Raw genomic sequence first — 23377 nt, 5'->3', positions numbered from 1 at the left:
CCATTAAAAAACATTCAACAATTAAATTCTTTAAAAATGAAAATTTTATTGTATTTTACTGTATTAAAGTATGCTATTATATTGCCAATAACACAGTACAACAATAACAAATGAAAAGTTGTGAGTCAAAATCAAAGTTTCATATATCGTCTTACATGCTATTTAGGTTCAACTTTATATGTTAAAATTTTATTTTTTACACAGGCGTCAACACATTATCAAGACCAAGAGGTCACTCAAGGATAAGGGGTAAAGAGTGTACAGTAGAAATTGGACAATATAGTAATCATTAGTAATGAAAATTCCGTAAATTTGTTAACTTATATGGAACGGCTCATCAAGAACTTATTTACGTTAGACTTGAAGACAACCATATTGTAGTCAGCCGGAAAGCAGGAAAACGGAAGACAATTCCACAGGCGTGCAGTTCTAAGAAAGAAGCTTTGTTCATGGAATTTACGTTTAGGTTTAGGCACAGATAAAGAGTGGGGAGAATTAGTGATAGTGTTTTCAGCTAGACGAGTGTTTCTTGTGAAATTTTGGTGAGGGGGGGACCATAGACTGAAGCTCAGTCGAACACTTTCCATGAAAATAACGATAAAGCAGAGACAAACTCGCAACATCTCATCTGGGAGATAGAGGTTGCAGGGAAGAGAAAAGGACATCTCCTACGAGGCTACGAAGTCTATTTTGAACTCTATCAAGGCAGGACAAGTCTTTTCTAGCAGCTCCTGCCCAGATCTGGCAACAGTATTCCATCCTTGGACATACCTGGCTCTTATATAGATAGAGAATTGCATCAGCAGTGAGATATCTACTGGATCGATAGAAAGGTCCCACCATTTTTCCAGCGGCCTTGGCAACAGATTTGATGTACGTGTTCCATTTAAGATCAGGAGTAATGGTCAAGCCCAGAAGCTTGTCAAAACTTGATGCCTCCTGAAGACGAGAGCCATTCATTTCAATTGATGCCAGATGTGGATCAGAATGTTGATGATGTAAAGAGAGAAGTTTGGTTTTAGATGCATTAAAAGTAACCAGCCACTCCTTTCCCCATTGTACTACATGCTCAAGATCAGAGGAGAGAGAATCGGAGAGAACTTGGTCATTTACTGTCTTAGATGTGCTACCATAAATGGTAGTGTCATCAGCATAAATGTCTACGAATAATGTAAGGATGTGATTTGGAAGATCATTAATGTAGATCAGGAAAAGAGTTGGGCCCAGGATGGACCCCTGAAGGACACCAGCATTAATACTGTGAACTTCTGATTTTTGCTCATCAACTCAACTACTACTCTTATGAACCTATCAGAAAGAAATGATTTAATAATTAAGACATTTCCAGCTATACCATAGCTAGAGATCTTGTGAAGTAAACCTTTATGCCATGCCCTATAAAAGGCCTTTTATATGTCAAGAGCAATTGCCCTAGAAAGGTTGTCTCTGCCGAGAGATTTGCTAATCCTATGAGACATAACTGTAAGCACATCTGCTGTAGATCTAGCAGAACGGAAACCATATTGAGTGTCACTAAGAAGGTTATTTTTGTTGAGAAGGTTGATTATGTTACTAAAGTGGATTTTTAAACATGATAAACAGAAAAAGACTTTCTAAATTAAAATTTTCATTCTAAAATATTTTTCTGAGTAACTGACCTTGTGATGTATAGGCAACCAGAGCAAAGCGAAGTGCATCTGTTCCACATTCAGGAATTCCATGTGGATAATCAGCTTTCTGTGTTGGGGGAAAATTTTAAAAAAAAATTAAATTCTTATTTGTTAACATTATGTTTCAAAGAAAATTCCCAACAAAAATGAGTGAGGTGATAAGCAAGTAAACAAACTATATAAAGATATTAACACATAACACAGGGTTAACATGTTTTTCCAACTATTTCAACAAGTCTTACTCATGAAGATATGACTTCAACTGAATACAATTCCATGAATAAGGTCCATCATGGGTCAAAATATTAGGGAAAATGAACACTTTATGGGCTTGTATTAATATTTCTAAGTCTGTTTTCTCCACTTCATTTTATTGTCAAAAAAACAAAAAAAAAACACACAAAAAAACCCTAATAAATCACTTCAGATTGCTATAATCACAGATAACTAGTATCATATTTACTATAGAATCGTTCTTTGATACATTAAACATTTTCACTTGTCATAAAGTCAATAAATTTTTTTTTAAGACTCAATTTTCCCTTTATGATTCCAGCCTCAAAAATAAATAATGGAAACTTCAACTTGAAAATTCCAATTTGTAACCAGATTATTAGTCAATTCCTAGAAAGCTATATTTGTATTTTATTTTACAATACTATGTCCATCTATATAAAAAGTATTTTATTAGATATATTTATACTAACAGAACCTGCATAAAGTAAATAGATGGCACAAACCAGAACAGATTCAGTAAAAGACACCTCCCTCATAAACAAATTAAACTATAATTATCTGGTGCATTATTATGAGTCATATAAAATACTGACTATAGATATAACGAAACCGATACTGCACCAACCACACCAGGTGTCCTTAACCTCATCGGATTCCACCCGATATGACAGGTGTTTTTTCGATCATACATTGTACCGCCACAAGTTGGCCTGTTGATCGTCTTCACCCACTCTGTTTTCATGGTGGGGCGCTTTGCCTCTCGATCGAATCGTCTCCTACCCTGTGTAGGTAGTCTCCTGGTACATCAATCACTCTGCTGGTCCTTGCGGCTTGCTGCAAAATGAAGAGTCCTCACCACAAACAAACAGAACTCTGGTTTATAACAATAACAAACTATTTATTAATTTCATTACTTCATAACTGCCACTGTCTAAATTGAGGTGACTGACTATAGCAGTGAAACGATGTAAGACCAGACCAGTAAAGTCACAGATTTCCCATTAACACAGGCTAGTTAACATCATAACATCAGGCACTGAGGGGTCCCAAATCGGGAGGGAGCGCTTGACCAGCCCAGTCGTTCAGTTTGCTGGCTACGACTCTACTCTTTTTAGAATTCCTTTTTCTAAATCCAACCCCTTTTCCCCACCTCTCTTTCAGAGTAATTACAAACATCCTTTCTTTCTTCCTCTTAGAGCTTACTCTTCATCTTGTCCACTCAGCACCTCTCTCTCTCTCTCTCTTTCCTGGGAGGGGGGTGGTTGTTCACACTGATATCTATTGGCAGTCCCCAGAGGTTTGTCTTTGTCCAGCACTGTGTGTGTGGTCCGTTATCATCTAATGTCACTTCTAATATGACCATCTCTTTTGACATGTCGTAGATAATTCCAAATCTGTCTCCCTTTTTGAGACAATATAACATCTGCTTTGTCTTTAACAAGCTCATAATGACATATCGGTGATTGGTCCTATTTTCCTAGCTAAGGTTTTGCATCTCTCTGCACTCCTTCACCCCATCCCGTCCGGTCAAACATCCCCCTCACCGCAATATGCACCTCGCTGCATGCATTCATGACACCAATAGTGTCATATAGATAAATTTCTAGAAACTTAGAAAGATATTTATTAAAAACTTGGAAGCTGAAAGAAATTGTTTGTTCGGTATCTATTAATCTTTAAATTGTAATCTTAAAAAAATAAATGAAAATACGTCATCAACGGAATTGTTGTAGCAGAAAACAAATGAAAACAGATTATTTTGTGAAAACAAATGTTTGCATATTAAAAAATGTTATTTTTATTTGTATAATCGTTTTGTAGTTTCTTGTTTTGTTGCGAAAGTGAAATGCTGAAACAGATTTGCACATTTGAAAATTTTATATACTTGTGGTTTTTATTTTAAATGAAATTGTTGAGCTTACACTGTTAGTGACCAAAGCCTGATTACTTCTTATTGTTGCAATACGCAAACAAAGCAATGGGCACACTATATTTCATTTTAATCAACAAGTGATATCATAGTGTAGTTTGCATTCAATACATTTTGAAACCAACAAAGGAAAGAGGATAGTATGTTCTCAGTTACAGTTTGTGTAAAACCCTTTGCACGAATATTAAGAAAAATTTTTAATATGTGAAAAAAAAAAAAAGTGAAAACAGAATTTTGATTATTTTATTAAATATAACAAAATAATGAATTAATAGTAATGATTGTATGAATAGAAGGGAAATATGTAATATAGGATAATATAATATGTACTAAATTAAAAAATTAGGTGACTGAAAAAATATTTTTATGCTATTTTTTGTAATTATCAATAATAACTAATCGTTATTTCTCTATCTTAATAATGATATAACCGTGTGGACCGTCAAGGTTTCGTTGAATCTTGTCTTTGACGATGGGGTGATTTCATCTTTTACAAAGAGATGACAGGTGAATTTCTATATATATAGATATATAATTTTTTAATGTAAATATAGTCATATCTTGCTATCATGTGCAGATCGTTTCGATTATTATTGATCACATCAAGCAAGAAGAAATTTTAAAATTTTAAAAAGTTCTTAAACTTTTTTCATTTTAGAGGATGAAATATTTTACCATGTCTAACGTGTGGCATGTTTTAAAGGTCTTATGATATAAAGTTATAAAAAATTGTAACACATAAGGAAACAAATAAGGTATGATGCTTTTATTTTATATGTTGTTGTCTTGATTTTTGCAAAACTATTATATATATATATATATATATGTGTGTGTGTGTGTGTGTGTGTGTGTGTGTGTGTGGTTCAGAGGCTAAGAAATGAGGTTGGAGAGTTGTATGTTTTGGTTTTGATTCTAACTGATAGCACCCAAGTCATATATATATATATATATCAGAATACTAAGATGAATAAGATCACAAATTATTGAATTGTGTAGTATCAGGTCTTAAAAAATAGGGGGGAGGATAATATTTTTATATAAGACAATCATAGCCATATAAGAAATGCTCTCTATATATATACTACATAGAGCAAAATAAAATTTATAGTCTTTTATATTTAAATGCCATTCAGAAAAATATTTTTCAAAACAAAAAATTATTATTTGAACAGTGGATACAGTTCAAAGTAATTTCCTTAACCTATAGATTTTTGGTTTTGATATCCTAGTGGAGTGGTAATCCTTGAATAGAGTGGGATGATGTTGTAAGTTTCCAACTTTGTTGAAGAAATTCAACATTGAATGTAAATTCCAATTTTCTTTTAAATAGCATTCTTGGTAATTAGTAATGATACTTTGGGAATTGATGATCATGGATTCATTCTGCCTCATTTTTTTGGTAGTGCAATTTCCGAAGAAAGTATCCACTGAAAGATGTTCTCTATTATAGATTAAAATCCATTAATCGTTTAACATGAAAATTCCAAAATATGTTTGATAAAAACTAAGATAGATGGAAAGTTTAAATCCAATATTTAGAGAACTTTAAAGTGAAAAAAATAAATGGGTATGTTTTTTAAGGCATTATTATCCAGCGTCTCTAATTAAATAAAGAGGAAAAAAGAAGAAAACAGAAAACGAAAGAAAAAGAAAAGAATAGAAAAAGATAAAACCTTATTTATCTTATTTATATCCTTAAGTGTTTGAATAGGAGGGAGGACGGAGATAGAAATGGAAAGGAAGAAAACTTAGCTGAAGTTGAATTTAGTATAATGAAGTGTTGAAAAGATTTTATGCATCACAAATAAATCAGTCATTGATGGTAGTGGGAGGTAAGATTCTATGTGATAGGGATGGTACACAGGTGGAAAGGGTGGGGGGTTGTCTATACGGTATATGCGACCAAATCAAGATTAAAATGCAAATATGCTATTTCAAAAAGAATTGGAATTTACCTTCAATGTTGGATTTCTTCAACGACATCATCCCACTCTATTCAATCACTGCCACTCCACTTGAGTATTTATTATTAATTGTATAAAGAAAACATTGCTACTATTATATAAGTAAAAATATATAAATAACATAAAATACTCCATATCACAAATATTTCAGAAATCATTTTTTTCTATTTACTTGTTTTCCTTCTCCCTTCCACTTCACTTAGCTTCTATGTTTTTATTTTAAAAGTTGATTTTCTTCAATACTAGTTAACATTTAAAGTGCTATGTGTCAGTAAACATTTTGAAATATTCATTTCACTTAATTTTGTCCCCATTCCACAATCAATGGGCATTTATCACTAAATTAGAAAAACATTTTATTCACGCCATATTATAAATAACAAAGATTTTTTTTTAATTGATTAATTTAAACTGTTTTGGATTTTCTTATAATCATAATAAAAGGAAAACCATAAAGCTTCCAACTAAGGATTGGCAACAAGACAAGATTTCTCAAACATTGTTTACACCTCATATCCAATCTTCATAGATGTTTACAGAGAAAACCATGTTTATGACAAGTACAAAATACACAAACTTCAAGCTAAAATTAAAATTAAATAAAATAACAGTTTAATCAACCAAATAAACGTACAATATACGCACCTGTCCATTTTTTGCTTTCACAAGTTCTTTCTCATCCAAGTTAGTTTCCAGCAGTCGTTGATGCAGTCCCTACAAATATATTTTAATAGGCACACAAATTAGAATTAAATACTATTTTAATCTTTTTATAAAGAGCAGCAGATGGAACATGTTTTTAATATTTTATAGAATTTTTATTTAATAATCTGCGCATATATTTAGCCACTTATTAGTAAATATTATCCAATATATAAAGCAAAGCTGATGAAGGAAAGTCTGTTTCTCAAATACTTGTGGTTGATAATTTTCATCCTATTTGGGCAGGAGGAGGAGGAGAACATTCATGTTCTTAACAAAAAAATGTTTTTCAATTTCATTTCTTGTAAAAAATATTTTCTTTGCATGAAATGATTTTTAAAATAGACAATTTTTTTAATAATGATCTAGAATACCAGCAGAGTTGTGGCCAAAAAAGAGGGAAAAGATGTCTTGATGCTCTTTTGGCTGTCTTTCTCTTGAAGAAAGAACTCTGCTTTATGCATTGAATTAATAACATCACTATTCCTTCGTAGAGACAGAATCTGAGTTCGAACCTCCACCAGAGCATAATTATCTTTACTCTGGTTTTGTCTCCAAATGACATTTCAAATTTCAATCTTAAGCAGACGGTTTGGTTTTAATTTTTTTTCTGAATTCTACATCATTTCCAGAAATGAGTAAAAACTCCAATTTGTGGAAGTGATTAAGTTAAACAATCCCTTGGAGTTTATTTCTATACTTTTAAAAATTTTATTTCTGTGGTCTTGAAAAATTGTTTTTAACCATAAATTATCTCCAATGTCAACATTGCTTAACTTATGATTGGACAAATGAATCTTCATGCTAAAAAAAAAAAAAAAATGTTTCAAAGTAATTAAGACAGAAAAACTCATATAAATACCTTTCAAACACTTTTGTGTTTGTCTTTCCTGCGGATTGGAACGAAAAGAGATCCAAGATGGCATCCATGAGGTTTTAACACACATGGTCTTGGATGATCTTGCAAAGTCGCGCTATACGCATGCAACGAGATGTGCCGAGCTCCATAAAGCAGGTCGCTTGGAGGAGTTGAGGAGTATTTTTTTTGTTTGACACATCGCTTTGCGTTGTAGCGGTGCGTTGCTTTGTGGCAGATATTTTGAAACATGTTGGCACGTTGAGGCGCGTGGAAGAGAGAGAAAGAAACATATCACTTTGGATACGCCCTTACAACAAACTATTCCAGCATGTCGTGGGGATTTGACCCCAAGCTAATTCCCCTGTTCAATGGCAGTAGTGCTGAGCAGTCAGTGCAGGAATGGGTGGAAAAGGCAGAATTGATATGCCAGCTCAGAGGTGTGAAATGTCTGGAATGCGCGGTCCCAATACACATACGCTGTATACCAGCAGCTTACTGACGAAAAGAAGGTGGACTTTGCCTGCATCAAAAACGCCCTCTACACAGCATTTGAACTAAATCCGGTTGCCACATGGAAGGAGTTCATGGCACGCAAGTTACATCCCGGGGAAATGGTTGATGTTTATTTGGCAAAACTGAAGAAGCTTGCGATCCTGTTTGGAGGAATACTGGACAAAGGCCTGGTGTGTGCATTTGTTGCAGGATTGCCTGATAGCATGGAAGATCTGCTCCAAATCTTGTCTCAGGTAGATGAGATGGACATCTCGGAGGTGTTGGCACAGACAATATAAAAAAGAGTTCCGGCACTGTAGACCAAGTGGCAGCCATGCAGCCATCAGAAAATGGATTGCAGGACCTGGATGCAGTTATAACGTGCCACAAGTGTAGAGAACCCAACCAGTTGACCTGTGATTGTCTCTCGTCACATTTATTGACTCAGAAGCTTAATGGGCCTCAATGCTACAAGTGTAAAACCGAGGACACCTGGCCTGTGCCTGTCCAGGAAACAGGCAAGAGGAAGAAGCTACAGTGCAAGTCTTCTCCCCAGTGTCAGTGAACAAGGTGCTGCCCCCAGTGAGCGTGCACGTTAATGGGCTTGTAGACACTGGGTGCACCCAAACTCTTGTGCACGACACTTGGTACAAGGACAGAATTCCGGTGCTAACTGTAGATGGGGGAGGCTCACTGGCCTCTTGTGGGGGGAGTGTCATTTGCACAAGAATCGTCAATGGGCCTTCAGTAGCCGTGCCAGCCCTGGTTGTGGACGGGGAGTTGCTCGGGTACAACCTACTTCTGGGAATGGACTTAATTACACAGCTGGGTGGATTCACTGTGGATGGCACCGGCAAGATAGAGTTCTCTCGACGTGAGAAACGCATTTGTGCCGCGATTACCCTTGATCAGCCTGACTTTCATGTGGAGTATGACAGGGACATCAACACGTGGACGGAGTCTTGGAAGTGGTTGGGCAATCAGCCACCGATATCTTTGTGGAACCAACTCTCAGAGTACCCTCTCCCCCTCCAATGTGGCTCAGGGGGCAGTATGAAGAAGAACTACGGCTGGATGATTCCATCAATGGAAGATGAGCTAAGGCCCCCACAAGGCTAATTCCCTTGATGGTCGTCTTACAAGAGAGCAAACAAAAGGTCTGACCTGTCATAGACTACCGTGAGTTTAACGAACACGTCAACCCATACACGGCAGAGGCTGATGTTTGTGCACTTAAGGGAGTGGCGATAGCAGGGGTCAAACATGGCAGTTTTGGATCTGCGCAGGGCCAACCACATGGAAAAAACACTGTAACCATTTCAGACTCTGGAAATTAAGTGGACCTGCTATTGTCTCACCAGGCTAAGGTTCAGTCTCAACATGGCACCAGGCATTATGACAGCGATTATGCAAGAGATCCGGCAACAGGATGAGGCTGTGCGACAAGCAACATCATCGTACAGTGATGATATTTTTGTAAATGAGAGCCTCATGTCTGCCCAGTAGGTCAAAGCTCATTTTGAGACCTTTGGACTGACATGCAAGGAACTGGAGTGTCTGCAAGATGGGTCAAAAGTGCGTGGAGTAGAGGTTGTGATGTTTCAGAGGTCCAGTTTAACATCACTTGTCAGAGCATTTTTTTTCTGTTTGTGGTAAACTGGTGGGCCACTTCCCTGTGTGTGGTTTGCTTGGGGTGGCCATAAAATGATGTGCAACATCTATATCGTTGGGATGGGATGATGAAGTGCACGATGCCACACAAAGGAGCATGCTGACAGAGACTGTAGCCAGGATGACTCGTTATGACCCCGTGCGAAGGAATTGGTGCGTCAACGGGAATGAGTTTATAGTCTGGGTGGCTGCCAGTTCATTAGACCTTGGAGTTGCCCTTGCGGTTGATGATTTCATTATTGAAGATGCCTGCTGGCTTTGGCCAGAGAATGATTCTAGCAGAGGGTGGGCACGGATATCAAACATTACGGTAGCAATCACTTCCTCACCCTTATCGATCGTGGACTTGCATGTTTTGCAGTCTGGGGACCACTCAGACGGCAGGACTACTTCTACATTATTCGCCAGCTGTCATCTGTGTTCTCTTGAAGAGGTGCTGATGGACACTGACCCAGTCTTTTGCAACTGTCAGGTCAGGCAGTTCCTAGAGGAGTGGAGGCTGCGGCTGTGGTTGCGACTGCAATGTGCTTATGTGCCATCTGGCAATGGTATTGCTTAGAGAAGCCATTGCTGCATCAAAAGAATTGTGTCAGGAAGCAGTGCACCATCTTGGAAGCCGTTTACTGGTACAATATCATGCCGAAGGATGGCATCTCTCCAGGAACAGCATGTGATCTACCAATACCAGGTCTGGGAAAAAAGAATCTCCCCTGACAAAACAATCGCCAACGAGGAAGAGCGGGGGCCATATGTCAAAGAGGATCCTGTCTGGATGTAGTCGCCAGGAAGCACCGACAGGTATAAGTGGGGCTGAGTGAACAACGTGGTGAGTCAGCAGTCCGTCTTGGTTGACGGTGAGCCCCGTCACATTGGGGACCTGCTTGATGACAACACAGTTGCAACCACGGCTGTACAACAGGAGCTCTGGTTCACACGAGCCCCATCAAGCAGTGACTCAGATGTCAGTAACCTCCCAGAAGATGAGGTGTTCCTCGACCATACGACTGCAGATGAAAGTGCATACAAAGACAAGACTTGCACCATCCCCCCTTTGAAGAAGTACCCAGCAGAGGTGATCACCATCACCTTGCTATCCCCATGATCATAAGATCGGGAGAGGAATAAGAACAGCCTACCTTTCAAATGTGCTCATGTTTGTCTTTTTTGCGGGTTGGGACGAAAAGAGATCCAAGATGTCGCCCGTGAGGTTTTAACACGCACGGTCCCGGATGATCTTGCAAAGTCGCACTATACACAAGCAAATGAGGGGTGGGTGCTGAGCTTTAGCAAGCAATTCTTACAGAGAAGATCTGTTTTTGGGGCATGTCACCTTAAAGAAAATATGCGATGGGAAAGATGTAAGTTCTTGCATTTGTGTTTAGTGCATACTTTACCTCCTTATTAATAACTTGTGCATTAAGAAAACTATGTGTTTGATTACGTAATCTATAAATATACACCAAGTTATATAGTTTATTGTAATAAATGTTATACCCTTGTTGACTAATGGCCTTTTTATTAGCATTACAAGTTGATTTTTTCTTTTTAGATTATTTTATCAACCTGCATGAAAAGAGCTATGTAAAAGATGAAAACAGAAAAACAGTTTTCTATTTTTAAGAGAATACTTTAGTCAGTTCAGCGCATTAGCACTTAGTGAGCAATTTTTCTGTTAAACGGATTTGAATTTCTATAAAAGATAACATTTTAATGAAATTTCCGCACAATAAATAATTATCAAATATTTACATATTATACATGAAAATAATTTTGAAACTATTATCTATATGAAAATGGATGATATATGTGGATTTATCTAATCAATTTTGAAATATTCTTCTTCAACTTTGCTCTATCGTAACTTTTCTTCCTGTGGTCGTAAAAATATAAATCAAAGTCCAGTAGAGATGGACTTCTATGCTTATATAGCCTGTAAAATTTCAGCCATATCCAATCAAATTTAACCCCGCGCATATGTATCCAAACATAACATATAAAATGTAAACATTGAAAAAACAGTTTCCCTTTTTGTCGTCATTTTTTATCTTTTTCTCTTTTTTTAAATTGCAATTTCACCCCAAACAAGGCACATTGCCACTTTGCTGTAGGGGGCTACTATCAGGGACATAAACTACAGGGGTACTATGTGGGGAGTTGGGCAGCAAGATGTCGGTTCACGTTACACTTGAACTTCTGCATGTCAGTACAGTTGGGGAAGCAGGAACTCTGAAGGGAATTCCAAAGTTCAGCGGTTCTGGGGATGAAACTACTGGAGTAGAAGGTTCTCTTACATCTAGGGATCTCTACTGTGAAGGGGTGGGATATTGCTGCTTGTTGGGTTTATCGGGGGTATTTACGTCGAGGGGGCACAAGTGCTTGCAGTTCGTCAGAGCATTCACCATTGAAATACTTGTAGAACAGGCAGAGGGATGCTACATTACGTCGATGGGACAGAGGCTGAAGCTTAGATGACGGTTCAGGACCTATTAGGTTGGCGACTCTCTTTTGAACCTTGTCTAGGAGTGAGAGACTAGTAGCAGATGCACCAGCCCAAATATGACAACAATACTCCATACATGGGTGAATGGTGGCCTTATAAAGGTACAGGATACTTTCGGGCGTTAGTAGCTTTCTTACAAGGTAGAGAGAACCTACCTTTTTCCCAGCATTTCTGACAATGCTTTCAATGTAATTTTTCCAACTCATGTTTTTTGTGAACATTAGGTCAAGGAGTTTAAAGGATGTGCTTTCAGATAAGGAGTCTTTGGTCATTGCTACTGGTGGTAGAGAAGGTTTCTTATAGTTATTGAAGGAAACAAGTTTAGTCTTAGATGCATTGAATGTGACCATCCATTTTTGTCCCTATTCCACTACAGATTGGAGGTCATCCTTTAGTGTTTTTGCCATTTCTCTAGATATGTGTTCATTTGTTTTCCTGTCGTGTCGATTATAGAGTGTGGTGTCATCAGCGTATATACCAATCTCGCAGACAATTTTGTCAGGGAGATCATTTATGAATATTAGAAACAATAGAGGTCTCAGGATAGACCCCTGAGGTACTCCCGCATTTATATCACATTGTTTGGATGTACGACCATCGATGACAACCTTGATTTTTCTCTTATCTAAGAAGGATTTAATTATGTTAAAGATTCTTCCAGTGATACCGTATGATCTGATTTTCCTGAGAAGACCTTCATGTCATACCCTGTCAAAAGCCTTAGATATATCTAGAGCTACCGCTCTACCCTCCCCTGCTTTGTCAAGTGAATGGTATATACGCTCAGAGATTACACTTAGGATGTCTGCCTTGGGACAGGCTTGCCTAAATCCATATTGTTGGTCGGTCAGAAGTTTAGCATCTGTAAGGTGATGGACTAGAGCTTGGTTAATAATGGACTCAAATATTTTGGCGAAAAGTGGGAGGAGGCTAATGAGGCGGTAATTTACTGGGTCAGTTCTTTCACCAGAATTCTTGAAAACTGGTAACACAGAAGCAGTTTTCCAGCAGGCAGGAAAGCAAGATTTGTTGTAAAGTTTGGAGAGAACCGGCACTACTTTGGCGGAGCACTTTTTTAATAGCACAGCCGGGATGAGATCAGGTCCACATGCTTTTGAAGTGTCAAGATTTTTTATGATGGCATGCACCTGAGATGGAGTGATTTCCAGATCGTCTAGTGTGGCGTCTGTCCGCAAAGGAAAGTCAGGGAGGGGGTGGTTTGCAAGGTCCAGTGTAGAGTTGGAGGCGAACCGACTGGCAAGCATGTTAGCCTTCTCGGTTGCTGAGCAAACAATCTTATGATTGTTGGATAGTGGGGGAATTGTTGATTGCCCATTATTTACTACACTGTTGTAGATTTTCCAAAAGTCACGGGTTCCTAATTTCTGTGCTTTGATGCGTTTTTTGGTGGTTTCAGTAAATTCTCTCTTAGCTGTCGCTATTTCTTTCTTACAGTTACTTCTGGCTTCTATATACTTCTGTCTGTTTGAGCTGGACTTATGTCGGTTAAATCTGCACTACGATGGCACGCGGCACAAGGAGAAGTAAACCATTGGGGAGAGTGGGGCTTGCTATAAAACTTCCGCATGGTAACATGTACTTCAATTGTTGTTTTGAACCATTCAATGGTCTCATATGCACACTGTTCAGCAGGAAGTGAGAAGATATTTCGCCATGGGGCGTCTCTGATGAGATCCCTAATGGCTTCCCAGTCAGCCTTTTTATAATATCTTGTTGTTTTGAGTAATGGCTCTTCCATTTTGGCTCTAGAGTTTAGTGTGATTTCAACTATTATCACTACATGATCAGCATTTCCAAGTGGGCTGCGAGCATTCGTAACGCAATCGTCGGGAACTGTGGTCAGAAACAGATCTAACAGTGATGCGTGTTGTTCTTGCTGGTCAGGTTGGGTTGGAAACGTAACCGTCTGTGATAGTGAATGAGATATAGGGAAGCTAGGTGTTGTGTTACCAGCTGCGTTTGTGTAAGTTGAAAATTCAAGCCAGTTGTTGTGGTGGACATTGCAGTCACCAAATAAATGCACTTGTGCGCTAATGTCGAGGGAAAGTGCTGTATCTATGCTGTCAGAGACTTTGTTTATTAGGGTACAGTCCTGGGTCGAGGGAGAGTGGTAGAGAAAATAAAAGTAACTCTGTTATGTTGCATATTAAGTCTAAAGCACATAAAGGCTTGATCATCAGATTTTAGTTTTGTTTCTCTAGTCAAGGGGAGGGTATTTCGAATATAGACTCCAAGCCCGTGCATATGTCTGTCAGAGTCCTTACGGCAGAGTGGGAGATATCCGGGCATATTAAAGTAGTTAGAGGGGATGAAGGAGTGTAGGTTAGTCTCACTTAGTGCTAAGATATCTGGGGTGTTTGTTAGGAGAAATGCTTCAACGTCATTTAAATTAGTTCTAAGCCCACGGATGATCGTAAATGCAAGCCTCAAGGGAGGAGGCAATTTGGTTTTGTTTGAGTTTTGTCCTGGTTTAAGCATAATTTTAGATTGTACTGTCATCATTGTTTTTTTTTTTGTTTTTTTTTTAGAGTTTCAGTTTAGGTAGGGGTGCGGAACAAGTGGTTATGCAGAATACTAGACATGCAATACAAGTAGACCATCAGCTGACCCTCCATCTACTAGGATTGTGGCCTCAGGAAAGCCCACCGGTGAGGAGTGCAGGGTCCCTTTTCCATGCGCGACATGGCACTGCAAACATCCCGATATTATTCAACTGTTGATGGAGCAGCTGCTCTAAGCGCTACCAAAGAATTAGAGCTCTGTACTACCAGTCGGGAACAGCAGCCAGGAACTGTCAATCCAGTACCCTCAACCCATCAGACGATGGTCAACCCAATCTACCTGTACTGTCATTTTGGCATTTATGCTCTCCCAAGCGCCCAGTTTAGAGGGGTGGGATGTGTTGAGAGAGGGGAAAACGGCGCTCATTGCCCTAGTCAGGAGACAAGATCGACCACTGAGTGTTTCTGTCGAATCCCTGTGATTCTACCTCTACGCCTGGCTAATAGGCAAAGAAGGAGTATGGAAGCCGGGCGATAAGCAGTGCCTACCTACTCCTTAAGCAGTTTAGGTTTGCAGACCGGTAATTTGTTTGAGTCACCAGCTCTAGGAAGACTGGAGAGGCCTCCCTCCCCTTAGGTTTAGCTTCAGAGTTTTCCTTCTCCTAGACGGATGACCTGGGAAGATCTACGGGTCCATTAGCACCGAGAGGGTTTGCTCCGCGCCTGGGTCCTAATCCAGGTATTTCTGCGACCCCGCGAGGGTAGTTAATGTTACTGGGTTAGTATGTAAATGTTATGTCTACTGAGAAATTACACTCCTCAAAGTGATTAAGGGACATTGCTATTACATTGTTACTGGAGGAGGGGGTGAGTAAAAGTTCATGCAGTGGAAGCAGCTATATTTGCAACAGGTTTGTTGGATGGAGTTAATATATAGTTTAATATTTTTCCATTAAATTTAGAAATTTTTTTCTTTTTCCTTATTTTTATGTTGGCTTAGGAATAGGATAACGCGTTACAGGATGGTTTGATATTAGGGATTAACTAAAAATGTGATTGCCCAGACTCTGGGTGTTTTAGATGGTAGGAGGGTTAAGATGTATCTTCAATGTAGATACAAGTAACGTCATTTCTGATATGGTGTACAATACAGTACAGGTATAATTGGAAGTAAAATTATAAGCTATGTTGTGTTCAGTGTGAATAATAGAGTAAATAGGTATATGGGCAGATTTCCTGCAGATGCGAATATATGGAAGTTGTATTAAGTATGTTTCCACTTCTAATGGAGATATCTTCAGCTTTTCGTTTGAAAATCGTGAAGTTGTATTTTGCATTACAGAATATCGGTTCAGTTTTTGTATTTATTGCAAAACTAACTATTGTTATGTAATGTAGATAGATGTAAATCTAAGTACAGACTATGGCTAGTGAGTATCTATCTGGGTAAGAATAAGTTAATGCATGTTTTAGCAGTAGCAATGTATAGATGTTTAATGATAATGCCTTCCAGTCGGTCAGCATGTGCAGGTAAAGGGCTGGAAGCTAAGAAACCCCCTCCAAAGCATGTGTAATGTAAGTGTAGGTGACAGCGAGGGAAGTAGAGTGGACTGTTAGGTATTAGGAGAGGATTAGCTTACAGAATACAGTAGAATTAATTATTAGAATTTATAATAAAGTAAAGTTTAGTTAGAGAAGGAAAAATAAATGTTATTAAATTTTTTTTTTTTAATAAAACATGCAGATCAGACTAAGGCAGTCGTCTTGGAGGTAAAGGATATATTGGATATGCATAGCAAGGAAGAGGGGTGTTTGTACCGTAATGAGAGAGACTATGGCATGGCATGGCGGAATTCGTAGTTAGACAGTCAATTAGGTCAGGCACAAATCATTGTGCATCTATTCTGACACTTTTAATGACATCTGAGATCACTGCATATTTCAGGTACAAAGATAATTGAAAGTAAGGCAAACTAAGTTCCGTGGTTTGCTATAGATAGCAAGGAAGCTACACTTTCAATACAAGCGATTTTGTAGTGATTGTAGACATTTAGTATATTACATAGATGAGCCCGATCTTCTAATTTAAGAAAAATAAATCCAGGTTTGTGATGAATTCTGGAATTTGTTTTACATAGACTTTTTTTTCGCTAGTTTACTTGGAATGTAATAAAAGGGAAGCAATGTTTTGCCCGTACAAGGAAGGGATGACGAGTTTCAGCTTTAGGGGATAAAGATTGAAAAAATAAGATTTAAGTGCATTAGCATCAGTTTTGAAAATAGTCTGGGCTAGAATAATGAGTATAGGTAATATGCATACAAAATTTTGTTAATGAGGAAGAAATATACATAGGGGTGTTGGGGTTCGTTGATTCTAGTAATCCCGACTCGAGTAATTCTCGCATATTTCATCTGATCCAGGGTTTACACAATGTGTTAAGGAGAAAAAAGAAGAGAGAGGAAAAAAAAAGAGACTCTTTACAGTCATTCACTGCAACATAGGGTTGCCTAGTAAATTCACAAGTTATACCGGGCAGTCATATTAGAAAAGGTAAGTTATGCGTCGGGGTTCCAGATGGTTTTCAAGATATTAAGTATCGTACTTAAAGTTCTACTGTCTTCTAACTAAATGAGCATAATTTAGCTTTGTTTTTTTTGGGTTTTTTTTTTAACTAATCTTCTCTTGCTATGGTCATGGTTTCTTATTTAAGCGAGGTGAAATAGACTTATTTTTAGCTGTTATAATTCTATATTAACGGGAGAGAATTATCAGGATAATATGCCTGGAAATGTAAGGAATCAATATAGAAACTATCGAAGAATAAAACATGGGAAACAATAGATTTGCTTAATTTCATGCAGAACGGATAAAAATTTTATTTAGCTTTAATTTTTGGCTTTGAACAAATTTTAACTTTGAGCATAAAATATTGAACGCATAAAAGAAAAATAAATTAACATCATTGGAATGCTTATTTTATTCTCTTTTCATCAATGTAATTCTTTTAAAAATTGACCAACAAATAAAAAAGATATGACTTCTTGAAGCACATAAGGTATGTAATATTGCCGATGTCCATGAAAATACAGCATACGCTTTATTGTTTCTTATTTTCAACATATTGTTTTGCTTTGACAGTAATGCATGTTTTATATAGCTTTTTGTTTTGGCAACAGAGAATTAAAATTTTCTGTGCATGCATTGGTATTCTTGATAAAATGAAATATCACATTTTTCAGCTTTAAACTGATACATAAACAAAATGGCTTACAGGAAAATTTATAGATCAAGTCAGGAACTGGGGGATGTTAAATAAAAGCTTCATAACTAATCCCACGGAAACTTAAGTTTAATAGTAGATATTTTTATGCTATGGGTTCCCACTCACACTTTGTAGAATTACTTTTCTGGGTAAAACGTGAAATCATTTTTTGGTAAAAACAATATAAATATCATAGAAAAATTTAACGATAAATGAGAAAACGAATTTTAAAGATTACCTCAAGGGAAATTCCACAAATCACATCTAAAGGATCAACAACATTTCCGAGAGACTTGCTCATCTTTCTACCATGAGCATCTCTTACCATTGCATGAAGGTAGACCTAAAACCGAAAAGCAAAAATGGTTTACAGTTAGATTTTTCCAATTTCATTGATCAAAATAGATTAATAAACAAAATTTCATGAAATATTTATCTAGTAAAATACAACAGATAGTATTCTAATTTTTTTCCTTAATAAGTTTAAAACATTTTCTATTTTGTCTAATCATTTTGTGCTGATTACTAAAATCATAGATGGACTCACTTGTAATTCCTCTTCCTGCCATGTACTCTTTTTACCAGTTAAAACTCGTGAATGTTCACATGCATTTTACATTAACAATATGAGTAAAGAATGCTTTTTATTGAATAATCACTAAAAACAAATCCCAAATATTTTATAATCTTCATTCATTAATTAAAAGGACAATTATTTTGTTTCTATCATTTTTAATTACAATGATTGTTTGGATTTCAGATAATTCTGGAAAAAAATTTAATAAAAATAATAAAATAGGAATTAGGGATGGGAGCAGTAGTTTCTTGGTTTCCTCAATTTTTCTGTGTGATGTCAAGACACAGGTTCCAAGTTAATTAAAAAAATTATATATTTAATGTTTATTTTAGTAATACTGCCATCCCTAAGAAAGTCATACGACTACTTCCCAAAAACTAATCTCTCTGTAAGTCAACAGTAGAGATGCTTAAACACCATATGTACCAAGTCAATGTATTGTACCATGATTTGTCTGTCACATACCATTTATACTTATACGTATGTGATCAATTTACTACTGATTTATGCTTTATTTGTATTTGGTTGCTATCACTTTGGAATTTCATTCTATTTGAAACAAAATTAATTTTTTATATTTTGAAATTTACTAAATAGAAAATATTGCCAAAAAGCAGATAAAATAGAAATTATATCTAAATTTATAAACCTGTAAAATGTTTTCTCCTTTTAAAATATTTTTTATTTTGAAAAGTAAACAGATGTATGCTCTTTTATCAGTTGGTGAAATCTTAATTTTGTCAATTTTTCTAATCTCTTAGTTCAAAAATGAAATGAATCTTGGCAAAATATTGTTTGGCTTAATCAAGTTTCCTTTAAATGTTTATTTGATAATTTTCAGAAAAGTTTAAATGTAAATTTTCAAAAAAATAAAATAAAATAAAAATAAAAAATAATAATAGTACATATTTTAAACTCAATAAAAAAGGAATTCGTATTATTTGGATTCATCAGACTACTGTTCTCATCTTGAGTGTCATTTTCTATAACGTTTCAGTCGATATAACCCTCGACCTTCTTCAGGTGTACCTTGTCCAATTTGAGGAATGTTTGTCAAACTCAAGAATTTGGACAGAATTTTGAGTGTAACCCTTCATTTATTTCACGGGGTACCATGCTCTTGTTCTGTCATCCATGTATTTTTTGGTTGCCCACACTGAGGACTGAACCTTCAACCTTCAAGAGAATATCACTTTTTACAATTGATTTTTCCAAGTACTCTAACCACTGCACTACGGATCCTTGCGGACAATTCTAATACAAATTTTAGGAGCCTTAAATCTATTTTTATTTCTAGTTGTAAATATCATTATTGATTACTAATTATTACCATATATTACTGCAATATGTATATATATATATATATATATATATATATATATATATATATATATATATATAAAAATAAATAAATAAATACATATATAAAATGATGTTTTTACTTATTACTTGTATATATTATCTATTATTTATAATTAACGATATGGGAACCGTTAATTAAAAAAGGAAAGAAGAAATGCTAAAAAAAACCCAAAAAACACAATTATTCCACATTTCTCTCTCACTCACACTAAATTACTAAACCTTACTAAAGAAATGCTATGTACTTCGCACATTGAAAAAATTATTCTAAGAACTACATACATTTTTTCCCACTTTTAAAAAGTGGATAAAATATTAACCCATTTGAAATGCTGTAGCTATTTAAAACTTCCCTCCCTCTCTATCAAACATAACTTATAATAAAATAAAAGATGTACATTTTTTTTAATTCAACGAGGAGGATTTTTTTTTATTATTGATTTACTCCATATTTTTCAACTTAAGCATCATAACTTTCAACAAATTGTTATGACGAATATTAAAAATATCAGAGAATTTTATATTTGGTTGAAATATAGTTTTTTTTATAATTTTTTGAAAAAGTAAAACAGGCACACTAAAATGTGTGATTTATTTTCTTTCTCTATTTAGTTTTTTAAAAACTCAATGATATTAAATACTTTTTAATTTAAAAAAAAGGAATGGAATCTATCATCAGAGATGTGAGTGGCCAATAGCAAAAAAGTTTGAAATCAAGATGAACTTCCCAACCTGACATATCTCAATTTAACATAACATAGGATATATAGGATGACATATCTCAATTTAACATAACATAGGATATATAGGATGACATATCTCAATTTAACATAACATAGGATATATAGGATGACATATCTCAATTTAACATAACATAGGATATATAGGATGACATATCTCAATTTAACATAACATAGGATATATAGGATGACATATCTCAATTTAACATAACATAGGATACTCATTTTTGTAATTAAATTCATATGCGAAATTGATTGTCAGCTCTAAATTCAAGGTATTCGCACATAATCGTCTAAGCAACAGCTGAATTTTTTGGAGGGGTGGGTAACAAACGAGGTTAATTTACAAACATTTTTATACTGATTTTTGACTGCTATGTTTTAACTTCATTAAATTCATATGTGAAATTAGTATTTTATCTAAAAATTTAGTGGTGACGCCTTTGTGAAAAAAAAAAAAAAAATGTCAAAAATGTTTTTAACATCGTTTTTATATCATCTGCATGTTACGGATGTCACAGACATTGAAAAAAAATTCTTTTTTAAATAAATATTTTATGTTCATAAGTAATGTGATTGTTTGAGTTTAAAAAATTACAGTTTGGTGCACAATCCGCATTTAAAAACTGTTGCCCAATTTGTTTTACTGACAGAATTCTGCCAATGAGATTGTGCAACCATTAACATTTTCTGCTTAGCAAAAAGAATTGGTTACTTTCTGCAAAATTATGCTACTGCATACTGCTATACAATTTTTGCAAAACATCAATATACCTAAAAACACCAAGAATTCCTGATCTTTCACCCTTCGACTTTTACTGATTGAGAGCTACGAAAAACAACATTTATTGCAATAATCCCCACACAATGAATGAGTTTAAAGAAACCATCACAAATTAACAAGATGATAGCACTTTGGTGTTGAAAACTATTTTCAAAAAATTACACACATCACAAAATGTCTTGAGACAGAGGTTCATCATTTTCAGCATCAAATGTAAAAATAACATCAAGTAACATGTTACATTTAATGTTTAATATTGAATCAAATGCTTTCTCCATATTTTACCATCTATATTCATAAAACATTAGATGCACAAGGACTTTCTGATCACTTTGTAATAAAAGAATTTTTTATGGAAACTGCTCCAAAACATGAAGCCACTTAATGTAAGGAACTAATAAGAACGAAAGATGATTATCGCAAAAACAGGAGACGCCTTTATCTTGAAAAGACCAAAGTTAATGTAGGGGGAACATTAAGTAAGTAAGCACAAAGAGAGTTCCACAAACCTGCAGTTCTAGGACAGATTCACTATCCCAAAGTTATGTTAATACATGTTCTGATATTAGATTTGTAGAGATAGAGATTAGCCTCAGGTGTGAGAAATTGTTTAGAACAATAGAGAGAAATGATTTTATGAGAAGCAGAAAGAGTAATGGACCTAATATTTGTACTCCAAGAAAGATTTGATGAGAAAAAAAAGACTAAGAACTTCAACCTGAACTAGCGCCCATACTTACAAAACTGTTTAAACGTTGTCTTAAGGAGAATAGTTTCCCATCTCCCTGGAAAATTTCATCAGTATGCCCTGTATTTAAGAATTCAGGTGATCACTCATCCCCCTCTCAGTACAGGCTAATAAGTCTCCTGTGCGTCATGAGTAAGTTGCTGGAATCTGTGTTAAATACAGAAGTAATCAACCATCTCAACAAAAATAACCTTCTTAGTGACACTCAATATGGTTTCCGTTCTGCTAGATCTACAGCAGATGTGCTTACAATTATATCTCATAGGATTAGCAAATCTCTCGATGGAGGCAACCTTTCTAGGGCAATTGCTCTTGACATATCAAAGGCCTTTGATAGGGTATGGCATAAAGGTTTACTTCATAAGATCTCTAGCTATGGTATAGCTGGAAATGTCTTCTCAATTATTAAATCATTTCTTTCTGATAGGTTCATAAGAGTAGTAGTTGAGGGGCAAAAATCAGAAGCTCATAGTATTAATGCCGGTGTCCCTCAGGGGTCCATCCTGGGCCCAACTCTTTTCCTGATCTACATTAATGATCTTCCAAATCACATCCTTACATCATTTGTAGACATTTATGCCGACGACACTACCATTTATGGTAGCACATCTAAGACAGTAAACGACCAAGTTCTCTCCAATTCTCTCTCCTCTGATCTTGAGCACGTAGTACAATGGGGAAAGGAGTGGCTGGTTACTTTTAATGCATCTAAAACCAAGCTTCTCTTTTTACATCAACATTCTGATCCACATCTGGCATCAATTGAAATGAATGGCTCTCGTCTTCAGGAGGCCTCAAGTTTTGACAAGCTTCTGGGCTTGACCATTACTCCTGATCTTAAATGGAACATGTACATCAAATCTGTTGCCAAGGCCGCTGGAAAAATGGTGGGATCTTTCTATCAATCCGGTAGATATCTCACTGCTGATGCAATTCTCTATCTATATAAGAGCCAGGTACGTCCAAGGATGGAATACTGTTGCCACATCTGGGCAGGAGCTGCTAGAAAGGACGTCCTGCCTTGATAGAGTTCAAAATAGACCGTAGCCTCGTAGGAGATGTCCTTTTCTCTTCCCTGCAACCTCTATCTCACAAAAGAGATGTTGCGAGTTTGTCTCTGCTTTATCGTTATTTTCATGGAAAGTGTTCGACTGAGCTTCAGTCTATGGTCCCCCCTCACCAAACTTTCACAAGAAACACTCGTCTAGCTGTAAACACTATCAATAATTCCCCCCACTCTTTATCTGTGCCTAAACCTAAACGTAGATTCCATGAACAAAGCTTCTTTCTTAGAACTGCACGCCTGTGGAATTGTCTTCCGTTTTCCTGCTTTCCGGCTGACTACAATATGGTTGT

General features: G+C 36.2%; 1 protein-coding gene across 2 annotated transcripts in view; it reads right to left on the bottom strand.

Annotated features, from left to right (window-relative positions):
• Nucleotides 1-23377, bottom strand: part of LOC145241486 (valine--tRNA ligase-like) — a 387131-nt gene that overhangs the window by 59493 nt on the left and 304261 nt on the right. For both annotated transcript variants that reach the window (XM_080104482.1, XM_080104484.1), the window contains exons 18-20: nucleotides 18049-18153; nucleotides 6447-6515; nucleotides 1659-1737 (exon numbers count right to left, since the gene is read on the bottom strand). In XM_080104482.1, coding sequence (XP_079960608.1) covers nucleotides 1659-1737; nucleotides 6447-6515; nucleotides 18049-18153 — 253 coding nt within the window. The remainder of the gene's footprint in view (nucleotides 1-1658; nucleotides 1738-6446; nucleotides 6516-18048; nucleotides 18154-23377) is intronic.

The sequence above is a fragment of the Euprymna scolopes genome, chromosome 20 (assembly GCF_053919585.1).
Source record: "Euprymna scolopes isolate OS-2025 chromosome 20, ASM5391958v1, whole genome shotgun sequence".
Lineage (NCBI taxonomy): Eukaryota > Metazoa > Mollusca > Cephalopoda > Sepiida > Sepiolidae > Euprymna > Euprymna scolopes.
This window is presented reverse-complemented; position numbering and strand designations above follow the sequence as displayed.